The sequence below is a fragment of the Synchiropus splendidus genome, chromosome 6 (genome assembly GCF_027744825.2).
Source record: "Synchiropus splendidus isolate RoL2022-P1 chromosome 6, RoL_Sspl_1.0, whole genome shotgun sequence".
NCBI lineage: Eukaryota > Metazoa > Chordata > Actinopteri > Syngnathiformes > Callionymidae > Synchiropus > Synchiropus splendidus.
In genome coordinates this window covers 21,984,576-22,006,948 of record NC_071339.1, presented here as the reverse complement: position 1 = coordinate 22,006,948, position 22,373 = coordinate 21,984,576, and the positions used below count along the sequence as shown (strand labels likewise).

General features: G+C 41.1%; 2 protein-coding genes across 4 annotated transcripts; both read right to left on the bottom strand.

The window, feature by feature from the left end:
* Positions 1–420: 420 nt before the first annotated feature.
* LOC128760262 (plakophilin-1-like) lies at positions 421–14,932 on the bottom strand. The gene is made up of 13 exons (XM_053867496.1): positions 14,587–14,932; positions 12,884–12,972; positions 10,884–11,272; positions 10,676–10,814; positions 9,204–9,411; positions 7,178–7,331; positions 6,202–6,319; positions 5,127–5,303; positions 3,756–3,926; positions 3,530–3,683; positions 2,516–2,702; positions 2,362–2,446; positions 421–2,128 (listed from the first exon to the last, which is right to left on the bottom strand). The coding sequence occupies exons 1-13, from the start codon at positions 14,915–14,917 to the stop codon at positions 2,054–2,056; spliced, it is 2,277 nt and encodes a 758-aa protein (XP_053723471.1). The 5' UTR covers positions 14,918–14,932; the 3' UTR covers positions 421–2,053.
* A 114-nt stretch (positions 14,933–15,046) lies between these two features.
* smpd2b (sphingomyelin phosphodiesterase 2b) lies at positions 15,047–22,360 on the bottom strand. 3 transcript variants are annotated; one of them, XM_053867500.1, is made up of 12 exons: positions 21,343–21,533; positions 20,816–20,962; positions 20,668–20,748; positions 20,505–20,601; positions 19,855–19,931; positions 19,368–19,461; positions 19,081–19,170; positions 18,917–18,999; positions 17,936–18,068; positions 17,729–17,833; positions 17,481–17,652; positions 15,047–16,894 (listed from the first exon to the last, which is right to left on the bottom strand). In XM_053867500.1, the coding sequence occupies exons 3-12, from the start codon at positions 20,709–20,711 to the stop codon at positions 16,527–16,529; spliced, it is 1,263 nt and encodes a 420-aa protein (XP_053723475.1). In that variant the 5' UTR covers positions 20,712–20,748; positions 20,816–20,962; positions 21,343–21,533; the 3' UTR covers positions 15,047–16,526. The 3 variants fall into 3 exon arrangements, with proteins under 3 accessions (XP_053723475.1, XP_053723473.1, XP_053723474.1); XM_053867498.1 differs by lacking the exons at positions 20,816–20,962; positions 21,343–21,533 and adding an exon at positions 22,164–22,360; XM_053867499.1 differs by lacking the exon at positions 20,816–20,962.
* Positions 22,361–22,373: the final 13 nt, after the last annotated feature.

Sequence of the window (22,373 nt, the reverse complement as noted above, 5' to 3'; positions counted from 1 at the left end):
AAAATAACTGACGTGGACAGCACAAGGGTAGCAGGGATGGAGGTGGGTTGTAAGTTGCCGCTACCTTGGAAGATTAGACCTTGAATGGAAGACGGAACCAGAACAATTTCTGGCAGGAACAATTGAGGCGCACCAAGGTGAAATAAACTGTAAAATCTGAAGGCCCTCACTGCTATTTGAACCAAAGCTCATCTTCTGCTCACTGGCGAAAACCAGGTGGGGAGGAGCACACCACAAGCTGTGGTGCTCTAAAAAAAGATTAACACAATTCAAAGTATCTACTGTATAAATGTGCAGTCCTGACTTTATAGTTTGCTGTTTGAGTGCACCGAGTACATTTGATAACACACCTGATAACTACATATCACTGCAACAAGCCAATTTCCCAGCCAACGCTTTTATCAGTCAAGTGTTGCGTCATTCAGTTTTATTGATATTTCACAGTGTTTTATCTTCACAATTGTACAAACAAAACACACCATGAACAGAAATGCAAAACGTAAACGAACAGGCCACCATTTTTCCATGAACAAATCAACTGAATCAGAGAGGAGAGATTGAAGAAACCCATTGTGTTGTGGCAAACTAAAGCAGAACAGCTGACTCTGAGGCTTTTAACAAAGTGGAGGAGGAATGTAGTCGATAGGTTTCAAGTCAAGCTAAAACAAAACCACCCAAAGGAAAATGATAAAGGTGCTTTCGTTCCTTTGTCCATTTCATTCATTGGTCTGCACTGAAGTCATGCACTGGCAGAAGGAGTTGTGCATAAGAGTTATGCAACACCACTGGTTCTGACTGAGTCCACTTCACAATGCGACCATACTGAACCAATTCTGTTAGGCATTTGGTGTCAAATATTGAAAAAAGCTGCAAAGGTAGGGACAACAGGTGACATTCAATTAAATACAACATTTAGTACAAAGTTTTATGTTGTAAAAAGACTTTTTTAAAAACAAATCTTTAAAAGTGAGTAGAAGAGGTGTTTAAATCAAAGGAACTCCGATTGGCTCCCCCACTAGGAGGAAGCAGCTGTTTGTTTTCAGCTTCAAGAAAATCATTTGAAATTTTCTATGAACACTTTAAAGTAGGCATGTGTGCAGACCAGCTCACCATTGTGACATAGATTCCACCCTCTGGAGTCACAAAAATGTCCACTCTGACAGCCATCACCTTAATGGCATTTTCACATGTCAAATGTCAATGAACAGACAAAATGAGAGAAATAGTTTTTTACATTCCTGAGGAATTGAGGACCAAAACCGTACCTACTAGAAACATCTGGTCGAACAGTCCAAGATTTTCTTTGACACTCAAATTGCTTGGGTACAATGTTGCCAAAGCAATTAACCCATTTTGTTTTTGTTTGGGATGCGCCACTAAGTTATTCATATTTGAAGGAGTAGATGGAAAAAAACCCAAAACAATTTATGTGTTGCCAGTCAAAATCTACACTGACAAATCGCAAAATTCAATATTTCCTGGCGCTGCCGAGGCATGTGGGAAAACCTTTAAAAATAATCAAAAGTGGACATTTTTTGACGTTGAAGATGTAACTGGAGTCCGCAAATCCGTGGAGACGTTTTAAGAATAAACACACCTATCACTTCATAAATATTGTGTCAATAATACATAATCATCAAACAGCATGATCTGGATTCCATCGCTTATTTACTCAGCCGCACCACCTGGCCACTGCAGAGTACTGCACAGGCGTGGTGAAGCTGAGGGGGATCCCTGCATCAGGAGACTTGCATCGCAGATGAAGCCGGACTGATCTGATCAGGAGTTTTGGAATGATCTTAAATAGATGGTTTCGATGAGGCGTGTGGCGTGGTCATAGATGAAGAGGAGCAGAATTACTTCACTTGATATTTACAATAGCAAAGTGAGCTGCACTCCCCTGCCAACATCTATTTCACAACAATACACGGTGAATGTTTTCTTTTCAGCTCATCTTCCACAAGTTGTGGAAAACCACCTTAGTGTGATTCAACTGTGGATGAAATGAGGAAGGATGGACTTCTTTGGGTTTGCCAGGTTAAATGTACTTGAGCTAATCGACGACTTGAACCGACTTGTGCGCCGCCGTGGTGACATCGTTGACAAATGAAGCCTTGCTCATTCCTTGCTGTGGGACAGAGAGCGAAAGATCAGTGTCCTTCACCTGCAGGCTTTTTGACAAAGCAAGCAGAGGTGCTGGATTCCTTCACAGAATTGCAGGAGAATCTTTTCTGAAAGCCCTGGCCACTTGCAGAAAACTTTGCCTTAATCCTCTGTCTCTCTCACATACCTGAGCGAGGCGTGGACGCTGAGGAGGCGAGGACACACCCTGATCCCGTGCGGGCTTCAGACATGACTCACCTTTTTTAGGTAGCTCTGAATCTCTTTGTCTGACCAGAGGTTGTGAAGAAGCAGAGCGGCAGCCTTGCTGGATTTGGGGAAATAACTGAGGAAAGAAATCGCTGATATCAGTTGAGAGGAACTTGAGTGAACTCGGGTGAACTCGAGTGCTGACCGATTCTGGCTGAGATCGTTGAGCGCTCGGATGAGAGAGCTGGTGATCAGGTGCTTGCTCAGCTCGCTGTCCTTCAGTAGCAGGGAGTTGCTGGTCTGGCAGGCCATGGCCAGCGTGTCGTCGGACTCGTTGCCCTCAGAGGTGCCGGCGCTGATGACGGCCAGCAGCTCAGGTAGGCCTTTACGGGCTGCAGCGACACAATGTTGCAGTGAGCAACAAGAGCTCTGTTCATCGAGAGTCACTCAAGTTCACGACACCCAACATTATCAGTCACCATTTATCTATGATGCGAGGGAAAGCTTTTACAATTTTGAAAACTAGTTTTTTTAATTACTTTTGACATAAAATACAAACGAAAAAAAAACATACATGACGGACATAAAATTAAATAAAATGGATAAAAAATGTAATTATAAAACCCAGAAAAAATGTTCTTCACACATGAGACCCACTGATCCATCCCCTGACAACAGAATGGTAATATTACAAAAAATAAAGATGATTCTCGCCAAGTGAGCATTTTCAAGTCAAGTCATCTTAAGGTTTTAAGAACTGCAGCAGTATTTCCATCAACAGTGAGCAATGTTTTACTTCGTTTTTCGTCTTACATTAGTTGTGCTCAGTGTTTCCACTTTCAGGAGTTAAGGAAGTTTAAGAGCATTTTTTGGTCATCGTCATTTGCCACCATGCTTGAACAGTCTGTAACAGCCTCACCATTGTGACTCAAAATGACACAGCCAGATTACCAGATTATAATCAATCTCAGCAAAGATCCACCGGCAGTTGAACCCTGAGGCCACAATATAATCTTGTTGTTCCAATCGTAGTAAGGCGGTCATATCTTTTGGTCTCAGGACTCTAACTTGAGCACAGCAATGGGCATCTTTCTTCTCAGCCATAAGACCTCAATAAAGTCCCCCGAAGGTGTCACTCTCAAGAGAGTCCTAGGAACCAGTCCAAGCGTGACTTCCTACATAAGCAAAGCAAGAAGAAGAAAAGAATCTTGTTTCTTACCGAGTGTACCATGCAGGGTTGGGTTCTTGCACAGGTTTCCCAACAGAGCCATCGAGCTCCTCTGCAGGTTGACTTTGTTGGAGCGGAGCAGTGGACCGATGACGTGCATGCCTTTTAGTTTCTGCACGATAATCTGACTCATCACCATGGAGACCTGAAAACACCAGTGGAGAAAGAACGTCATGTCAAATCAATATTCCAGGTCTGAAGAGGTCGGCTTACGTACAATGCCGTCACGTGCGATCAGGTTGTGCATCGCTCCACAACACGCCTCCTGCGTCTCCTCGCGCTGACTGGACCCCAGTAGCGCAAGATAGTTCTGCAGAGTTTTGGAGTGGATCAGCCAACCGGCACCAGATGGTTTGGGATCCTCCACTATTGGTAGATTGAGCTGGTGCTGAAATCAGATGAGACTTTGTTATTGCAATACCTTCAGTCACCAACTTTCTGGGATTTTCAGTAGTATATAAGAGCACACATTTATTACAAGAGATTATTTTCTTTGTTTTTTTTTGTCTTGTTAAAAAGGAATTTCTGATATGACACTTGTAGTCTGAATTTCAGTTATACATATATCTCATTTTCATATATTTAATTGAATGCTTCATTTCAAAGTGCAATTATTGAAACATAAAAAATACAGTGGATTAAAGTAAAATAAAACAAAATTTGATTAACATATAAAGCCTTTTTAAGAAACCAAAAAATACTAAAACATTCATCGCAACATCAAATGAACTGTAGAGGTGGAATGCATAGAACATTCATATTTCTATGTATATGCAAAAGAAAATCCAAATATTTACAAATACAAGCACGGCAGGTTTAAAATGTTTGAAAAACAACCGGTAGCACAAGAAAAATCTTATAGTATGAGAGCTGGCAATTTAACTTGATGGTGAAGTTGCTCATATGAGTGAGACGATAAAAACAAGATGTATATGTAGATGAATAATGAAGATGCAGATGTATAAGAAAAAACTAACTAACTAAATAATGATTCCAATAACGTGTTCTCTATGAATCTGATTTCCTCAAAGACTTGCACATCTTTACACATAATTGCAGTGTAATTTAATAAAGATAAATTACCACAACTTTTTATTTCAGACAATAAGTATGTTTCAATATTACCGTTGTCACGAGACCCACAGATCCATCCCCAAACAACAGAAAAAAACAAGACATATATGTAGATGAATAATGAAGAAGTCGATGTATAAGAAAAAACTAGGATGTTGTAATGCAGTAAATACTTTGAAAGTTGGAGTAAGTGGGAGAAATGATAAGAACTGTTCTTCACTCCGCTCCGTTTCAATTACTGTACCTTGCAAGAAGAAATATTGACTGGATTGTACGCAATATATCAATTATGAAGCCATGTGATATATGAGTACAATTGTCATGTAGCATGTTTACGATGTATTAGAGGAGCTTGAAATGATTCATACTTTAATAGATGCAACTTACTGAACTGAGACACAATGAGAGCATCAGCGATTGAGAGACTTGGACACTGAAATCTTGATGTGAATGATGAGGTCTCACTCAGTCAAGACATTTACAGTTACTGATCATCAGCTTCTTCTGGTCTCACCTCAGGCACTGACCCCTTGCCCTGTGGACTGAAGCACCCGATGGGGCCAGTGTCACCCTGGCTGGGGCTCTTCCCGATAGCCTTGGCCAAGGTTGTGTACTTGTTGAACAAAGTTGGCGCCTCGTTCTCCAGCTGGAAGGTGAGGTTGTGCAGGATGCAGACGCAGTTCTCCACAGACTGCCAGGTGCGACAAAACAGACATGTGGACCTCAACAGAACTGGATGACGGAATTATATACAATATCAACAGTGTACTGGCAGGTATCTTGCAATACAATTTGCATCCCAATGCAGGAGTGGTTCTGCAATATACTGTAATAAGAACCATTGTTTTAAGGGGGGAAATCGGATATTGCATTACAATACCATGTGCATGAAAACAATTTAATTTTTTTAGCCCATTTAGACTTTCAGTTAAATTTCCCAATAGAGGAATGACTCACTCCCTTAATGGACAAAATAAGTTCAGCATACAAATTGAAAACGATAGCATCAAACATATCTCAAATGCAGCAGCATATCCAAGTACCTATGTATTAAATATCGAAACAGATGGCTTAAAATACACAGACAACACCACAATCAAGGATTGCAATATTTGAGCGTAAAAAATAAATCATTTTCTGGCACTGTCCTAAAGAGACCGGCTCATCTAATCCACCTGGTTAAGTTTGGACACAAACAACGCAAATTCCACAAAAATGACAAGAAATCAATCACCAAAAACTCCAACTTCACATTGAAAAAAATTGTTTAGCATTTAACTTTCTATGTCCTATGATATCCATAGAATTAAAACATTATACAAGCATAGGCAGTCATGTTGTGGTCAAGCACGAAATCCCACGCCTCTCTTCGGGTGATAATAACAGTCATCAGTCTAACTTAAACAGCTGACATCATCTTCACTGCACAGCAAAATAAACAAGATCCACCTCTTCACGTCTCCATCAGAGCGTATGTTTATGTTCGAAGAGAGAGGCTGCAGAGACGTCATTCATATCTTTGCCTTGGCTGTCAGCATTGACAGGCTTTGACAGCTCGCAGGATATTTACATTGTGATAGCGATCTCACCTTGTCATCGTTTTCTTCTTGTTCCACGCAGTTGTTCACATACGTGACTAAAGAGTCAATCAGACCAGGATGTTTCCTCATGGCCTGCCTGTTGTTCTGCTTTGCACTGCTAAGATTTCTGTTGGGGTGGAAAGAACCGTAATCAGACACTTATAATTCAAGACAATTATGGAGGCCACAGAAAAAAACGTTTACATAGGAGAACATTCCAAAGGATTCAAATGAATAATCATTTAAAAAAAAAGAGCAAAGTCCAGTCTCATGTTCTCAGAACTGCAGCCTTCACTGACAAATGGAACAATCTTGAGTGATAAGCTGGGACGTTGTTATATAACTAATAGAAGTTGGCACATAAAACAGAAGTCAAGCCAAGCCATGCGTAAGGTGCGCATACAATATTCGATAAAAGCTTTCATGCAGACATCGTCAGCAGCAGAAGTGGGTCAATCTTCCTTGCCAAACAAATTCAAACCCGTTGACCGACAAACTGAGATTTTGTGCAACACCTTCTCACTAAACAGAGCACCACACTGAGACATTTGGATTGCTGCAGCTAGGTCAACACCATTGCCTTAAACACGTCAAGGGGTGTCAACATCTCGACGATAGTTGCACACAACTCTGCAGTCTACATGCAGTGCTCTCACATGGATGTAAGTTTGAAGAGGACAGGAAGCTGAATGCTGAAATAAGTAGCACAATGACACTACTTCGCTGAGCCAATCGGAGCACAGGATATAGGATATAAAGAGAGCAGAAAGTGAGTCTTTAAAGATGCCAGTAGTCACAGTTTCTCAGTTGTTACTGACAAACTAAGGGCATCTTTCTTAACATACAGCATAACACCGAGAGGGAACATTCATGCAGCTTATTACTCACACATCCTCAAAACACAATTGTGATGATAGATTTGATGACTTCACCGATGTGCGCCTTTGAACAGTGCGTGAAATTGGCAAGATGTTCTTTTTCTTACCTCAGACATCCTGTGGCGTTAAAGAAGATCTCGCTGCTACTCGAGTCAGGATGTGTTGAGCATGGAACGATCACTTTCTCCACTAAGACAGGCAGTGCGATTTTAGCCAGGTCCGGCTTCAGTGTGTCTGCTGAGGACAAATTCCACAAGAGGCCTGGGGGAAACATCCTTGTTAGTGGGAGCTCTAAAATGCATACTTGTTAACAGGTTTTGTATGAGGACAGAGGAAAAAGAGACATCATGATGATATATGAAGCCACTGGACCAGAGGTGCACGTTCAACAGCAATTCAGACGGACTATAGAATCTATGGCTGTGTATTGGCAGGAATATTTGTATGCCAATACAGGAGTGACGATACAATACATCATGAGCTCTTGCAATACTGTAAGTAGAATGGTATGTCATAATATTCATTTAATGACAGAATTTATTCTCAGGGAAAAACTAGGGATGTCCCAATGGTGACACTGCCGATTTCGCAGTAGTCGTCAAATACTCATGACAGCATTGATAACCAGTACAGTGTTCCCTCGCTTTTATCCCTAGATTCATCGCTGTTTTTTTACAGAAAATCAGGCCATGAAAAGTGACATGAATCTGGGAAAATTTCCTCATAAAGCACGATGTGTAGACAACTGGAACATTACGACATGGAGCGCAGCTCCGCGCTGTGTGAAACCTGACACCAAAGCTGAGCGTGCCAGAGCTCATGATCGTAGTTTTAATGATACTTTTAACACAAGAAACTTTGATGAGATCTGCCCTGATGAGATTCCAGACGTGCCGTCTTTGATCAGCTGATTTATGACCCGCTCCTGCTGCTCAGATGCCATTCAGATACTGGAGAATTTATTTTCACAATCGTAGTTTTAACGTGTTTGAGCCAGGAAAGTGCTCAATAATGACATTAGTAGTTACAGAGACTCTGATATTCTTTCATTTATGAACTCCACTACCCTGCAGTAACCCAGGGTTACATTGAGGTGCTGCTACCTCTGCACATTTTCAACTATAGCATGTGGTCCTGAAACACAACCCCCACAATTATCGTGGCTACACTGCATACGCAGACCAGTAGTAGATATTATACACCAGCATACACATAGATTGACAGGCTAAACTTGAACACAAATATATAGTTGTCATCACAGCATTCACTCAGCTCAGCGGTAGTGCTACAGTGGTGTGGTAGGTTCGTAGGTTTGTATGTCCCATGGATATTAGTGTGGCACATCAAACAAACGTCACGGTTCTGGTCTGTAATGCCCTTTGAATTCTGCAGGTGACGGTCTTATCCCTTCAGATTCCTAGAGGCTGGCTCACACAGATATTCCAGTCTGGCTCTAACACCAGCAAGGTCTTGTTGCCCATTACCAGGTGCTGAAGGGGGAAGTCGAGTCGCTGCCAACCAGTGGATGGAACTTCAATGAACTCAAAAACATAAACGTAAATGAAGGCCATCAAATCTAATCTGATATCAAATTGAAAGTATCGCGCCATTGTGGATGACAATGTTTGAGAGTATCACTATTCCCTTACACCTCTAATGTACCCCTGAAAAATAAGTCACAGCCAAGTCTGTTTCACCTCAGACACTACTGAAACATGAATCGTGCATCGAACACAAGCCTTTTTGAATATGGGGGAATTTAACATTTTTCATTGCTACAGACAACACCGAAGGAATATTTTGAAATCAATCATTAAGTATTGTTATTCCATGAGTGAAAATACACAATTGCAACTGAGTTCACTCCATCACTAATTCGGCATTTAACAGAGTATGAGGAGAAATTAATGATGAAACAAGGTTTGTTTAGCAGTGAGGAGTGGAATACTGGACTTCTTGAGTAATATAAAAAACAGATTTGTAATCTGACAACTACGTATGGAGGAACATCATTTGAGTGATTCATGCATACAAGGAAGGACCGCAGGACATTACAGAACAAAAACAATGTGGCAAAGACGGACACACATGCATCACCCACACAACATGGTGGATACATGATTGTTTTCTAACCTGTGAGCTGCCTCTGCGTCTCAGCTGAGTCTGTTTCTTTAAGCAGAGTCACGGCCCCTTCAACGCCAAGGCAGCGATGTATCTCCTCCTTGTTCTTGACGTTCTTGAAGGAGATGTTCCGCAGGGCAGCAGAGGCCGCTTGGCTGACCTGAGGATTGGAGTCGTGCAGCATGGCCACCAGCGGAGGGATGCCGTTCAACCGTAACACCTGGAAGGCGACCAGAGGTCCTCAGTGAATTGTCTCTCTCATGAGGCGAACTGGACTTCAAGACTCATTAAACACTCTTCATTCCAACAAGAATTCAATGAGGAAGACAGAAGACTAAAGACTTAAGAGTTCAACTTAGCTGTAACGTTTTTTTAAATCAGTCAGCGGAACACTAATGAAGATAAAAAATTCTAGCGTTGATCGGTAAGACTGGTGAGCGCAGCGATAATCTCAACGCAGCACACCACACACATCAAGCTTCTGCTCCAGCAACCGCTTCGGTGCTTGTCCTCCAAGCCAGTAATCGATCACACGTGATAAAAGAAGGAAGAAACAGGAAAACACAAGATGGAAGTGCACAGGATGATGGTGGTTTTGGGTGTATTGATAACAACTAAACAATGGTAACTACTTGCAGATCCTAAGTAACACGCCTGGACAACTGAAGGAGCCAACCAGGTGAAGACAGTGGCAGATGGGACAGGGATTTTCTCCTCAGATTACAAGTCAGCGTTCTTACTGTCATTAAATCAATAACACCAAAACTTTGCCTTTTTGTGTCTCAGTAGAATCGCCTCCTGAATGCCTACATTGTAGGGCTTGTATTAAATTCTTAATCTCAATGAATGGCACTAAAGCAGAGTTAACTTGTGTTTAATGGCAAGTTAATAACATTATATATCTAATCTAAATGTAACTTTATCAGAAGGTGTCATGAACACAAGGGTGCCCATTTATGTTATCAGTTACAATGTTATGCTTTTAGCATGTTTAGGAACCTTTTCAGTGCCTCTGAGGTTATTCTAAACAATGATCCTGCCTGTTCTGGTGTGTTTGCACAAGGAAAGTGTTGTGTTGATAGCACCATTCTTTAAGTTACATTTAATGTAACTATTTACTGTGTTTAACATAGCAATAGTCTGATAAATTGAGATCACATTTCTTTATCAATGGACAGCCCTGCAATTGTCACTTCCAATTCACAATTCAAGTAGGGAGAGCAAGAGGCACTCTGTATATATAAAGACTCTTGATGGGAAATATTTAACACGCTCAACATTTACAATTGTCTGCCTTAACTATGGGGACAAATTCAGTCTTACACACCTCAGACCACAGGGTTATCTAGTCTGTGGATCTTGTAACAGATAATACAATCAGGCTTTGGCCCTTCTTGTTCGGACAGGGGCAAAATCTGGACAAAAACAGCCCAATTATTGTCTACAAATGAAGTATTATTATTATTATATAAAAGATTAGTCACCTCATCTTTTGCTTTTTCGTCAACAAAAGTATTGTGCTGAATATAGGAGGCTCCACAGCATTTAAACAACTCATTCTGGTTGGAAAGGTACTCCACAGCCTCCTTCATGGTTAGGTCTTTGGTAACGTTTCCATTTGGCCTGAAAAAAACAAGCAGCTAAATGTTTAAATATTCTTCTTGAACGAAGAGAAACATGTTAAATACCCACACAGAATGCCTCTGGCTCTTCGATAGCGGCAGTTCCCCAGTGGACTGTTTTTCACGCATCTCCAACTTGCCTGAAATGAAACCTTTGTTTTGCGCTTGTGTGCCGTTCGTTTTGACCTGCAGCTGTAGAGGCTGAGGGGAAGAGCCAGTCACAAGCTGTCTGGTGGCCCGTTCGGCACCCCTGTAAGTGGTGCCACTGGAATAATGCTGGGGGGCAGGCGCTCGGTAGTAGGACACAGGGCGAGGCCAGGCCAGGCTAGGCTCGCTGCGGCAGGTGTCCATGCGAGTCATCGTTTTGGTGCTGATAGTGCCGTAACCACGGTCCATGTAGAAATTTGGCGAGCTTTTATTGTGCAGAGGACTTGAGGGGACAGATTTCTCACGGCTGAGCTGCAGAAACAGAAATCCATTCAGCACAATTAAAAATGAAATCAACATTATGAAAACTGTGATCACCATAGTGGAAGAATGTTTCCTCAAGGACTACAGTTACGGTGAACCTGGTGATCCAGTCCCAACTCAATGGCAAAACCCTGACTTTGGAGATAATTCCTATCTACCGGACTGTGATAGTGGCAGCTATTAACACACAGAGTGACAGACACTGACTCCAGAAAGATTTTCTCTTGTCGCAGTAGAGTTATTTGTTGCATATGAATACAGCTGCCAATGTGAAAGAAATGCAGAGGTATACTTTCTTCTTTCTTTTTTTTTAACTCTATTCAACTACTTAATGTATTGTTTTGTCTGGTGTTTAATACGGTGACTTTTTAAAACAGAATTCTACATCTGCTTTCATGTTAGCAGGAGATTTCTTAATCACCTATCTTAATAACCTGTCGTAAAATCGCGACAGGCAGCATCGCAGCATTTATACAGGTCAAGCTGTAAATATGAAGCCTGATGTAGTTACTCAAGCAGATGGCGGACACCTGGACTTCTATCTGAGCAACATTTGTAGGTGTGCTCTAGATTATGCAGTAAATACAGTAAATAAAGTCTCCATTTTATATATATATATATATATATATATATAGTGGTACCCCGGTTCTCGACCACAATCTGTTCCAGACGGCCGTTCGAGAAGCGATTTGTTCGAAATCTGAATCGATTTTTCCCATTACAATTAACGGAAAAAGAAATAATGCGTTCCAAGCCTTAAAATACACTTTTGTAGGAGTGAATGTAGAGTGTCTGCTGCAGTGCGCTGTTCGTCTATGTGTGTGGCCGCTGCATGTGGGAGGGGTTGCCGAGTGAGTGACGTCTCTCCAGAAGTGAAGAGGTGCCCGGTGCGTGTCCAGCTCTGAATGTGCGCTTCTGTGCAGTTTGGCTGTGACAAAGTCATAAACCAAGTAACGCTCTGTCCCAGACTATATATATATATATATATGTCTGTTTGCTTCGTTGGAAGAGCAAGATAATTCAAAGGTATGGACCAATTTAAATGAAATCATACAGACATGTCAGACATTGGATAAGAAATACACAATTCCATATTGGGGCTGATTTAGCTCACTATCTGCAGCCAGGAATTTCTCAAGGTATTATTTAATGTTGGAAAATGGGGGTGTTCTATCTCAACAAATAATGCCAGAGACATTGGCAAAAAGTTCAAGAGTATCACAGGGTTTCCGCCAGGAACTGCGGTGGAAGAGATCATAATTCTGAAGCCATGGCGGCTGTCATTTAAGCCATTTACATTTCGCAGAAACCCTGTATCAGGTGAGAGGCCCAATGGCTACGCGGAAGTTTGGGCATGCCGGGGATTCTAGTTCTTGATTTACTTGGGCTAATTAAGTCTCGTTTTGTTCACTGTTCCTTTCTCCACTGTGGGTCGAACATTGGCCAGGGTGTCAAAATAATGCACAGTCAAACATGGGGTCGACGTGGCCGTGAACACCATCCGCATGTTGGTATCAAACATCAGTGCTTGTGCAGATAAAACTGTCACAATCACTTTTTCCCACGGTGTCACAAGGAAATAAATCTCAAGTGACTCACTGTTTTACTGAAGCCATTGCCAAAAAAGACAGGTCCATTCGATGCGCCACTTCTGGAAACGTCAGTGAAAACAGATTCGTATGATGGGCCTGCCGAGAAACACATCAGCAAAGGTCAAGTACAACAATTGTATTTAAAATGGACGCATGAGCCGTCAAGTTAAACAAGGTGTTATCAAAACTTAAATTTATGTTCAGAAAAAGGTCAAATAAACAATCAACTAATGAGCTTCAAAACCATTTAAATTGACGTAAAAAATGCTAGTGACATTTATGACTAGCTTTTACAATGACCATGCATCAATAAAAACTTAATAGATATTTCTTTATCATGCCAGATAAAGGCAGAGGACAGAGCTCCTTTGTCAGCTATTTAGAGAAAAAAAAACAACAGTAATGAGCGCTGATGTGTTGCGCAACAATCTGATAATGCATTCATTTATTTTTTTTCAATCAGCATTTGAAGGTGCGACAGCTTTTGAAGTAAACATTCATTCTTTTAAGATTGTGAGCTCCAGTGTCTACCGCTCCAAAACTTTTTTTTTTCAAAAATATGAGTGATAAGAGAAGATCTAACACCTAATACAAGGCAGTGAGTGTGATCTACCTGGAACACAACCCTCTTGCCAAAGTTCCTGGGCCATCATAAATCACAGTGGCTTCAAACACAAAGTCTAATGAGCAAATTTGATTCTAAACTTTGACTTGTTACTGCAGTGCATCCTAGGACATGGACAGTTTTTTTCAGTAGGAATAGACCCTATAATAGACATTGTAAAACAATGTCATAGGTTGAATGTAATTATACTACAGGCCAATTTTAGGTTGTTTTCAGGAAAAAAAAATATGGATAGATATGCAAAAACAGATTTATGTGAGGAAAAAAGAAGAAAGTCAAGACGCACCTCAGTTCTGATGTCTGTCCAATAACATCAACACTATATCCCAAATGCACCCATAGTTTCCAGGCTTCTTACTTCCGAATGAGTTTTGACTCATCGCTTATTTGGTTAGAATCATTTGATAGCAATGAATGACATGCAATCACATTTTGACTTACAAGTAAAATCTAGATTCAATTAGATGAACATCAAATAAAGAAAAGTCTCAGAGGGTTGTAGCCATCATGTTTGTCCAAAAGGTAAAACCAAAACTGCATGTTAAAGATAGTTTTGATTAAGACAGGACTTTGATGCAAGCAAAAAAAACGGAGCTTCATCTTTTGTATTCACACTGATATGTGTTTGAATCTGCCTGAACGGAAATCTATGACGTCGAAGAGCGATGAACTGCATGGCGTTATCTCACAAACCATTGGCTATTGGCTATGAAATAAGACAGATTTAACAGCCTCAGGAATATATTTAAGAAACAATTATTCCACCGAGGTATTTGTTGTTGGCCTTATATATAACGTGTCAGACATGTGAGATAACTCAGCGGTGTCTATATTTAACTTAAACAATAGCATAATGACAACGCACGAACATAAAACTATGAAAAAAAGGCGGTTAGTCAACATTTTATTCAGGTTAGCAGATTAGCAATGCTAAATTTGTTTAGGAATATCAAAGTCTCCATTTTGTGTGACGCATATTTCACGCTACTCGTTAGCATGTTGGTATTTTTTCTTTAAAGTCAAGACACTTTCATCTTCGACAAGTCTTCACAGTGTTCCGAGCAGTTGCAGGAGTCTGGTCTTACTTGCGGGGGACAGAGAAGTGGATCCGCTCCTGCTGCTGTTCAGCCTGGCCTTGGTCTTTTTGATGGTCAGCACTTGTTCCATTACCCGTCGCTCTCTGGAGAGTTGCTGGTTTGCCGAGGGAAGAGCCAGGGAAGTGTCGTCCACGTTCCCGATAGCAAGAGCGGATTTGAGTGGGTACTGACTGGTCATGTCTTCAGCGTTTTCCGGCTTGCAGAGCGGCTCAGAGACATGAGTGGAAGCGGACGGCTGCGCACTCGCGGATCCTCGTCTGACAGCAGGAGTGCACCTTGTTCTGCCAGACCGCGCCCTGGGAGGCAACGGCACATGCATCACTCCTGACTACGCGCTCGCGACTTCTTATAAGGTCGACAACCTTTTTCACACAGTGCTTTCATGCAGTTCATGCTGCTCAAGTAAGAACCTTGTCTGCATGGAGAGGTTTTATTTTGAAACGATCGCTCGATATATGGTGCTATAAGAGTTGAGATAATAGAAAGGAGGCGGAAGTCTCTCGATCTTCAAAGTCCAGCAGAGGTAGAATGCACAAACTTGACTTATATAAGAGCAATTTTCTGACCTTTCTAGCCCTAGAAACTCGTCCAGTGTGTCTACACGGTTAAGAGGTTAAACTGTGACTGAGATCAAATGATTTACAAATAATCCTTTGACGTCACCACTCACCAAACACGCATCTTATTGCTCATTTATTTGCATTTATTGCCTCAAAGTATCGCAGTGAATTAAAAAGAAAACAATGACAAGTTCCATTAATTAAAAAATTTACAATGAAGAGAAACAATAATTCAGTCATCGATTGTTTAGAGTGTATTTTGTTGCCTCCTGACTTCATTTTGAAACCAAAAACGAAAGCTGCCTATTGTGAAAAAGAATTAAATATGACGTCTTTTATCATCTAAATTAGTGATTAAATTAATCCCCCTTTTTTTTAATGCATTGAAACATTTTCAATTTGCCAAATCTATTGGCTACAGATTGATTGATAGTTACCGTTGGTTAAATACGTGCACAGCACACTAACTACTTCAACAGGGATCATCCATCCATGGTCTGTCCACAAAATGGACTAGTCACATTGAGACCGTAAAACCCTCAGTCGCAAAACAACATTCTTCGCCTTTCACATAGAAACCTTTAAAAGAACATTAAAAATAACCTGTGAAAAGCACTTTAGCGTCATCAGCACTAAAAGTGGTCAAAGGAATTAAGATGTTGAAAACCAGTGACCACTGCACACCGTTTCACAGGTGGTCATAATGTTACGGCTTACGGCCCTAAAATTTGCTGGCTGTAACAAGTCAGTATACCTGTGCATGAAATGCAGATACTTGCTTTTAACAAAGCTAACATGACGCACAGAACTTGCTGTAATTGAAGAAATAAATATGCTTGTATTTGCTTGTACACAGGTTTGTTTGTTCAAGTTAGTGGAGTTGGAACTGTTAACGCACATGACAGCGATGTACTTCTGAAGGCCCACAGCTATCCGCAAAAACTAAACTGCGGGGAACAGGAAACAATGTTTCTCGCTCTCTCAATTCTTCCTACATCACTTTGAATGCTACATGACAACCAAGCTTTTTACAGAACGTTCATAAAGCAATGTTACTTGGCCGTACAAACGAAGAAGTGCTGCTTCAAGTGCGTTCTGAGCTGGAGTGTGGAAGAGTGAAGCCAAAGACGGAAACCCACTTGGGTGGAATGAAAGGCAAAAATTAAGAGCGGCCTTATCAGGGAGGTACTGTGGTGTCTGGGTTGGTGCATAGGTTTGTATCTCTGAACTTTCAGATTAAGACTAGATCACAAGAGTGCAAAAGAATCACTTCCTTCAAACATGACTCATCTCAGCGACATAATTCTTTCAGATTCTGTTAAAGCTTCTGATGAAACTAAATATGAAGCGACTTCCCTGGCTCTCATTTCAACTCTTGCTCCGAAGCGGAGGAACTCCCCTCAACTTCTCCTGTAAACTCCCACCAGCAAGTCTCATCTGGTCCTCGGCCCCCTGCAGAGACTTGATCTCGATGGTGTAGAAGATGTAGAGCAGGAAGGTGGTCAGCAGGATAGCAAAGCAGAGAGCCGCCAGCAGGTAGAAGGAGACCCGCGGGAAAGGCTGTTCTGCTCCCAGGGCCAACCAGAACACGGCTAGGATGGCCAGCTCCAGGACCAGCAGAGCCAGACCCATCACCCCGGTGCGAGCGGCGGAGCTGCGCATTCTCTCTGCGCAGTGCAGACCCACTTTGACCTCCGTACGGGCTTCAGTCAGAATGTCAATGAGTTCAGCAACTTCTGAAAAACGAAAACAGAAATCTTCAAAAATGACCCACTTTGTTCCTATTGTAAAAACACAAATCCATTAAGTTTAAAATATCAAATACAAAAAAAAACAGAAAATAAATAAATAAACGCACACAAAAACTTGTTTACACCTAGTAAAAGGCCGCGGCAAGAGCAGACCTGTCAGCCGAAGGAACGTCGGCTCAACGAAGATTCAACAAATTACTCTGCTGCCACCTGGTGGGCCATTAGAGACGCAACAGCGTCGCATCAATTGGACCGACCCGTTCACTGCGGTTGCGTGTGTGTGTGTTTTAATTTTCTCCGCAGTCTCAGCAAAAGATTGTCACGTACTTTTTTGTCTTGTCGGACACTCATTTTTTTTAAAACTCAGCATTCATTGTTGCATGTCTTCTGTAGATTGTTTTATTTCCCTATTTGTTGTGTTATTTGTGTTGTAGATCTGAGTGAACCGTTTGGTTCCTAAGATTTGATTTGTGTTGCTAAATGAACTACATTGGATGAATGTGATGTCTCTCGATACTGACTTACTATTTATTATTTGACAATGATGACAAGGATTGATTATGAACAATACCTCCAGTCAAATCAGTCTCTGGTGCAACACCATCGGTCACACTGGAAGACCTAGGATCAAACTTCAGCATAGCAGTCAGAGCTTCATGGTCAGAATACGGGAATGGGTGGTCAGGTACTGAGCCTTTGGTGGTGCACAAGGACGTACAGCTCATATTGGCTCTGGAGGAACCCTGGACAGCACCGGTGAAGGAAGGCTTTCAGATAAAATGACTTTGATCTTCTGTTGAGACAAAGAAAACAACTCACCTTGAAGAGAATGTAGTCGATTCTGATGCCCTTCTCAAAAGGAACAATCTCTTTTTTACTGATGAAAGGATTGTCTTCGATCAGGGTCATGCCATTCTCACATCCCTGAATGATTCCAATGAAAGAAGTCCTAAAAACCAGGTCTTGCACTCTCAGTCGCACCATATGCAAGAGTAGCGCTGATTACCCATCATCCCCACTGCTTACATCAAAGTGAGCCGTCTCCAAGTAGGAGTCTCTCAGTCCTGTGTAAGAGCGAAGCAATCTGGTGCCAAGGTCCTGAGGGTGCATGTTGAGGTCGCCTCCTAAAATCACCACATCTGCCCCAGCAGAGGTGTGGCTGAGAGATACAATAGAAAAACAGTTAAAAAAAAAATATATATATATATATATATATATATATATATATATATATATATATATATATATATATACACACCCACACCCACACACAACATTAAAAATGTAAACCGTTCCTGAAACCTGAAACATTTCAAAGATCATTGAAAATACAGGCAGATGGAAGCTAGAGAAAAGGAGGTTGTTGTTGCAGCCTTGTTTCACATTCCGATTTAATGAACATTTATGAGGCCATTTTTTTTTCAGTAAATGGTCAGTTAGGGAGTCGTGTTTCACAGTGTTTTGCATGATTTTCACTCCAATCCTTGATGCAACCATCATCCACAGTGAGAGAGACTTCCAAGTTGCTCCGTCCTACAGGCAAGCGAGAGACGCATGAATACTGCTCTTATCAACTATTATTGAACTTAATAACTTATTAACTCCTATGAAGTCCATGAGTTTAAGTTTGTTATTGCAAATATGCGAAACAGTCAAAAGTTTAGATTCATTATCTCAGTTTGTCTATTCATGCCATTTTAGACTTCACACCGCGCTATAATGTCAAAACAAATCTTTTTTTAATCTATTCTCTAACTAGTCTATTTTGCCATTTAAGTTGTCACGGCCTGGCATAAGAACATTTTGTGCTATTTTACCATGCAATGACAATAAAGGTCATTCATTTTAGGTGGGAAAACTACTGTTCTAAATAGAGCTAAAAGAGGAAGATAAAAACACTGGATATGCAGTAAGTTTCTGGTGAAGATGCTAATAGAGCTGCTTACATAAGCAACCTTAGTTTCGACACAAAACAGAAAGGGAAGAGCAAACAAATCTGTGGTTCACCGAACAAACTGCTGCAGCTCCCACGCCTGAACCACTCGGTGAGGGAGGTACGAGTCCTTCTCTCTGCAGTACTCTGCATGCAGCTGGGCAGAGTCAAGTATCAATATGGTGTAAGATTGAAGGATCAGTATCTTGGACAACTTCAGTTACAGATCAAAACCTACGTGTGTGACGTAAACATTTGCAGTCAAATTCCCGATGTTGATTACAGCCAATCCCACGGCTTTGCCGCCAAACCAGTCACCGTGGTGGGCCTGCAGGTGCAGAGGGTTGTGCAGATGAGACATTTTCAATAGATGGCCTTTATCAGTCCCACAGCATGGAAATTCAACATGTGCTAAACTTGTATTTTAAAGACAATGCAATGACTACTGCAAACCCATGGAGGTGTTTAAGTCAGTCCTCAAAGAGCATTAACATTCACGTTCAAAGCCCTTCCTTCAACACTCACCATGTAAGGATAACCGTTGAGTGAGTATCGATAAAGAAATGTATCATGGATCCGGTGTTTGGAGAAAACTGCCAGTCCACTCCCAATAACGCCACTGCAATTAAAACAGAGAAAAGCTACTGGGCGAAATATCAAATCACATTCTCACCAAAGGGATTTTGTCCAGGAAGATGTGAGAGCTAAACTTACTAGACGCGACACTTGTACAAGACCAAAGAGGGATTAGAAGTGCAGGCTTACACATTCATCCGAGTCTTGTGATTTGGCCGAGAGATCCACCGAAGTTTAAAACTTGTTTGAACCCTATGTGCTGGATCTTAGACATTAGTCTATTATTAGTCTATTTCTAACACTCTACTGCAGCATTTCCAGATAAGGAGCAACAGAATACCTGAAAACTAGTTAAACAAATAACATGCACACCCAGGTGTCAGATAACTCTGTTGGTAAACATCAAACATTTGATAATGGAAGTGGTGCAACTCACCTTTTGAAATAATGTGAGTGGGGATGGCTGCAGCTCAGTTTCTTCTTCAAAAAGAGGAAATCCTTCTCACTCCATACCTGAAAGACAATGTTGGTTTACCGGTTAAAATGGAGACCATTTTTAGGACATAGTGAAACAAACGATTTGGTAGTGGACATAGGTGTTATGCAAGCACTTTATATGAGTCGTGTCGACTTTTCTTATCCTTCACTTAAGAACCACTGAGAAATTATGGTTCTCGAAGGAGCTCTTCTTGAGCTTAAAGTCCCCAAAAGAAAATCAATGGCAGAAATATGGATATACTTTGATCATATGATTTTATAGACTAAAAGAGCGCACTGTGGTTTTAGAACAAAACACTTCAGTGCTTTAATAAAGTCATAAATAGCATCAATTTGTCTATTTGTTTCAGATGACCAAAAATCAACCAAATACTTCCCAAATATAGCTACTAAATTATGTGTTGAAAAGTATTGTTAATTCATGTGAATCTGTGTTAATATGTTAATATATATATCGCAGAGAAATGTTTAGAAAGGTTCGTTTCTTCCAATATTGTGCAGCCCTAATCAAAACCAAACTAATTATCATATTTAAATTGTTCAGTATTTATGTGTTCAGAAAGAACACATAATACTGTTTAGTGGCACCTCCTGTAGCAGGACCAGGTCATGTCCTTCCTTAGACAACATCTCGCCAATCATGGCGTAGCGCTGAGCACAGTGTTTGCTCAGGAACCGAATGCCCCTGAAGAAGAAAACAGAATCAGCATGGGCAAGAAAACAGATCAAGAATCACTTGATGATAACTCACCAGCAGTTGAGAGAGAAAACTCGGACACACATCGGGTCTGACATGGTGACAAAGCAGTGGAGGTCACGATGGTGAACTGACCTGGGGCAAAATGAAATTATGACATACGGTAGTCTTTTTAGAATACCAACACTTGTTCACTACTTACAACAAACAACTAGAAGCAGTAGAACAACAATCCACAATTCTTAAAAAGCAAACAAGTCCGAAGAGTAGGGCATCTTTAAAACATGTGTTAAGTAGCTACTTAACCCGCTAAATCACATTTCTTGTTTTGGCTCACTGACATCAGCAGCTTAAGGGGGGAGAGAGAGGAAGCAAACAGACCGCATCAACTGGTTTCAAATAAGACTTGCTGAGGAACAATAGAAGATAACAGTGGTAGACAGAACAATAGATTGAAGTTGAAAGGTGACAAAGTATCGCCATAATGCTGAATTAGCTTTCCGAGAGAAAGAAATAGGGGGAGCAGGGAACCATGAACCAAACACCAATGTCAACTATTGTTATTAGCAGCCACTAGTTGGGAGTTTTAGTGAGCTAGTGGAGCTCACCGTCACTCTAGGAGAAGTAGGTCGACTAAATGACACGGCAACGACGAGGCAAAAGCTTGTCATTCCAGTGTTGCAAGCTAAGGTTTCCAATGATCGATTATTCATAAGTCATTTCACTTACCGAGGAACCGTCAGTTGCTGGGCTTTCTATCTGCAATTCTTATTGGAGCTAGTGTCGCGGACTAGCTATTATTCATCACCATCATCTTATGCTTCATTTTAACGTACGTGCATCTTTCGAAAGAAACACACGCAAGTAAATATTAGCTCCCAAACTCCACGGAGTGCTTTGCCTGCCGGTGAGAGTCAAGAGAGAAGCGCTGCGTCATAACATCCGGTTGTCAACTTCCTCTTTCACGTAAATGTTTTGTTTTTTATTTGCAGTAAAAACACAATTAACTGTATTGCCGACATTACTTGGTGTAATCACTGAAACACATGTCATGTTATGTATTATAGTATTATAAAGTTTAGTTACGTTGTAAACCTTTATTTTGAAACCCATACGCTGCTTCCATGTTTACGCAGTTGAAAGGCATTATGGGAGATGAAGTTTCTCCATTTTTCGACGTCTCAGTTAAGTCGTACGGTCTCAAGACCACATTTTTAGGGTCTCAAACTCGCATCTCTCTCTCTCTCTCTCTCTCTCTCTCTCTATATATATATATATATGTGTGTGTGTGTGTGTGTGTGTGTGCCTGCACCCTCTGCGGCTCACTTGTGGATCAGTTTGAGACTCCTATCTATACTGTTTTGGTCTTGTCTTGGTCTAGGCCTTCAAAACCTTCTTGGTCTTGACCTCCAAATAACTTGGTCTTGAATCAATACTCTCCAGTCTCGATAATGTCTTGGTCTCAGTCGATGTGGTCTTGACTACAACACTATTCTTTTGTATAACCATATGCAGATCTGATGACTCATGATATTGTTTGTTAAACTCACCTTGTCCAGCTCTGTATTCCAGGCATAGTCTAGGATTTAATGGGATATTAAGCTTGCGCTCAGGTGAAAATAAAAGGGCATAGTAATCCAGTCAATAAAATGATGAGGACGCTGAAGACCCCTCACACTCTTTCAAGTCTTGAGTCAGAACCACCCAACTACTGCCTGCACACTGGATGAAATGTTATGTGGATGATGACAAACAGAAGG

What these genes read in the sequence shown, in the direction of transcription:
- LOC128760262 (XM_053867496.1), bottom strand. Translation starts at nt 14,917, where the DNA reads ATGCATGTGCCGTTGCCTCCCAGGGCGCGGTCTGGCAGAACAAGGTGC. An exon ending in CACTTCTCTGTCCCCCGCAA is followed by an intron (nt 12,973 to 14,586) that starts GTAAGACCAGAC and finishes GTTTCTCGGCAG; the next exon opens with GCCCATCATACGAATCTGTT. An exon ending in AAGAGCCAGAGGCATTCTGT is followed by an intron (nt 10,815 to 10,883) that starts GTGGGTATTTAA and finishes TGTTTTTTTCAG; the next exon opens with GCCAAATGGAAACGTTACCA.
- smpd2b (XM_053867498.1), bottom strand. Translation starts at nt 22,189, where the DNA reads ATGCCTGGAATACAGAGCTGGACAAG. An exon ending in ACCTGGTCCTGCTACAGGAG is followed by an intron (nt 19,932 to 20,504) that starts GTGCCACTAAAC and finishes ATTGTCTTTCAG; the next exon opens with GTATGGAGTGAGAAGGATTT. An exon ending in GAGCTGCAGCAGTTTGTTCG is followed by an intron (nt 18,069 to 18,916) that starts GTGAACCACAGA and finishes TGTATCTCTCAG; the next exon opens with CCACACCTCTGCTGGGGCAG.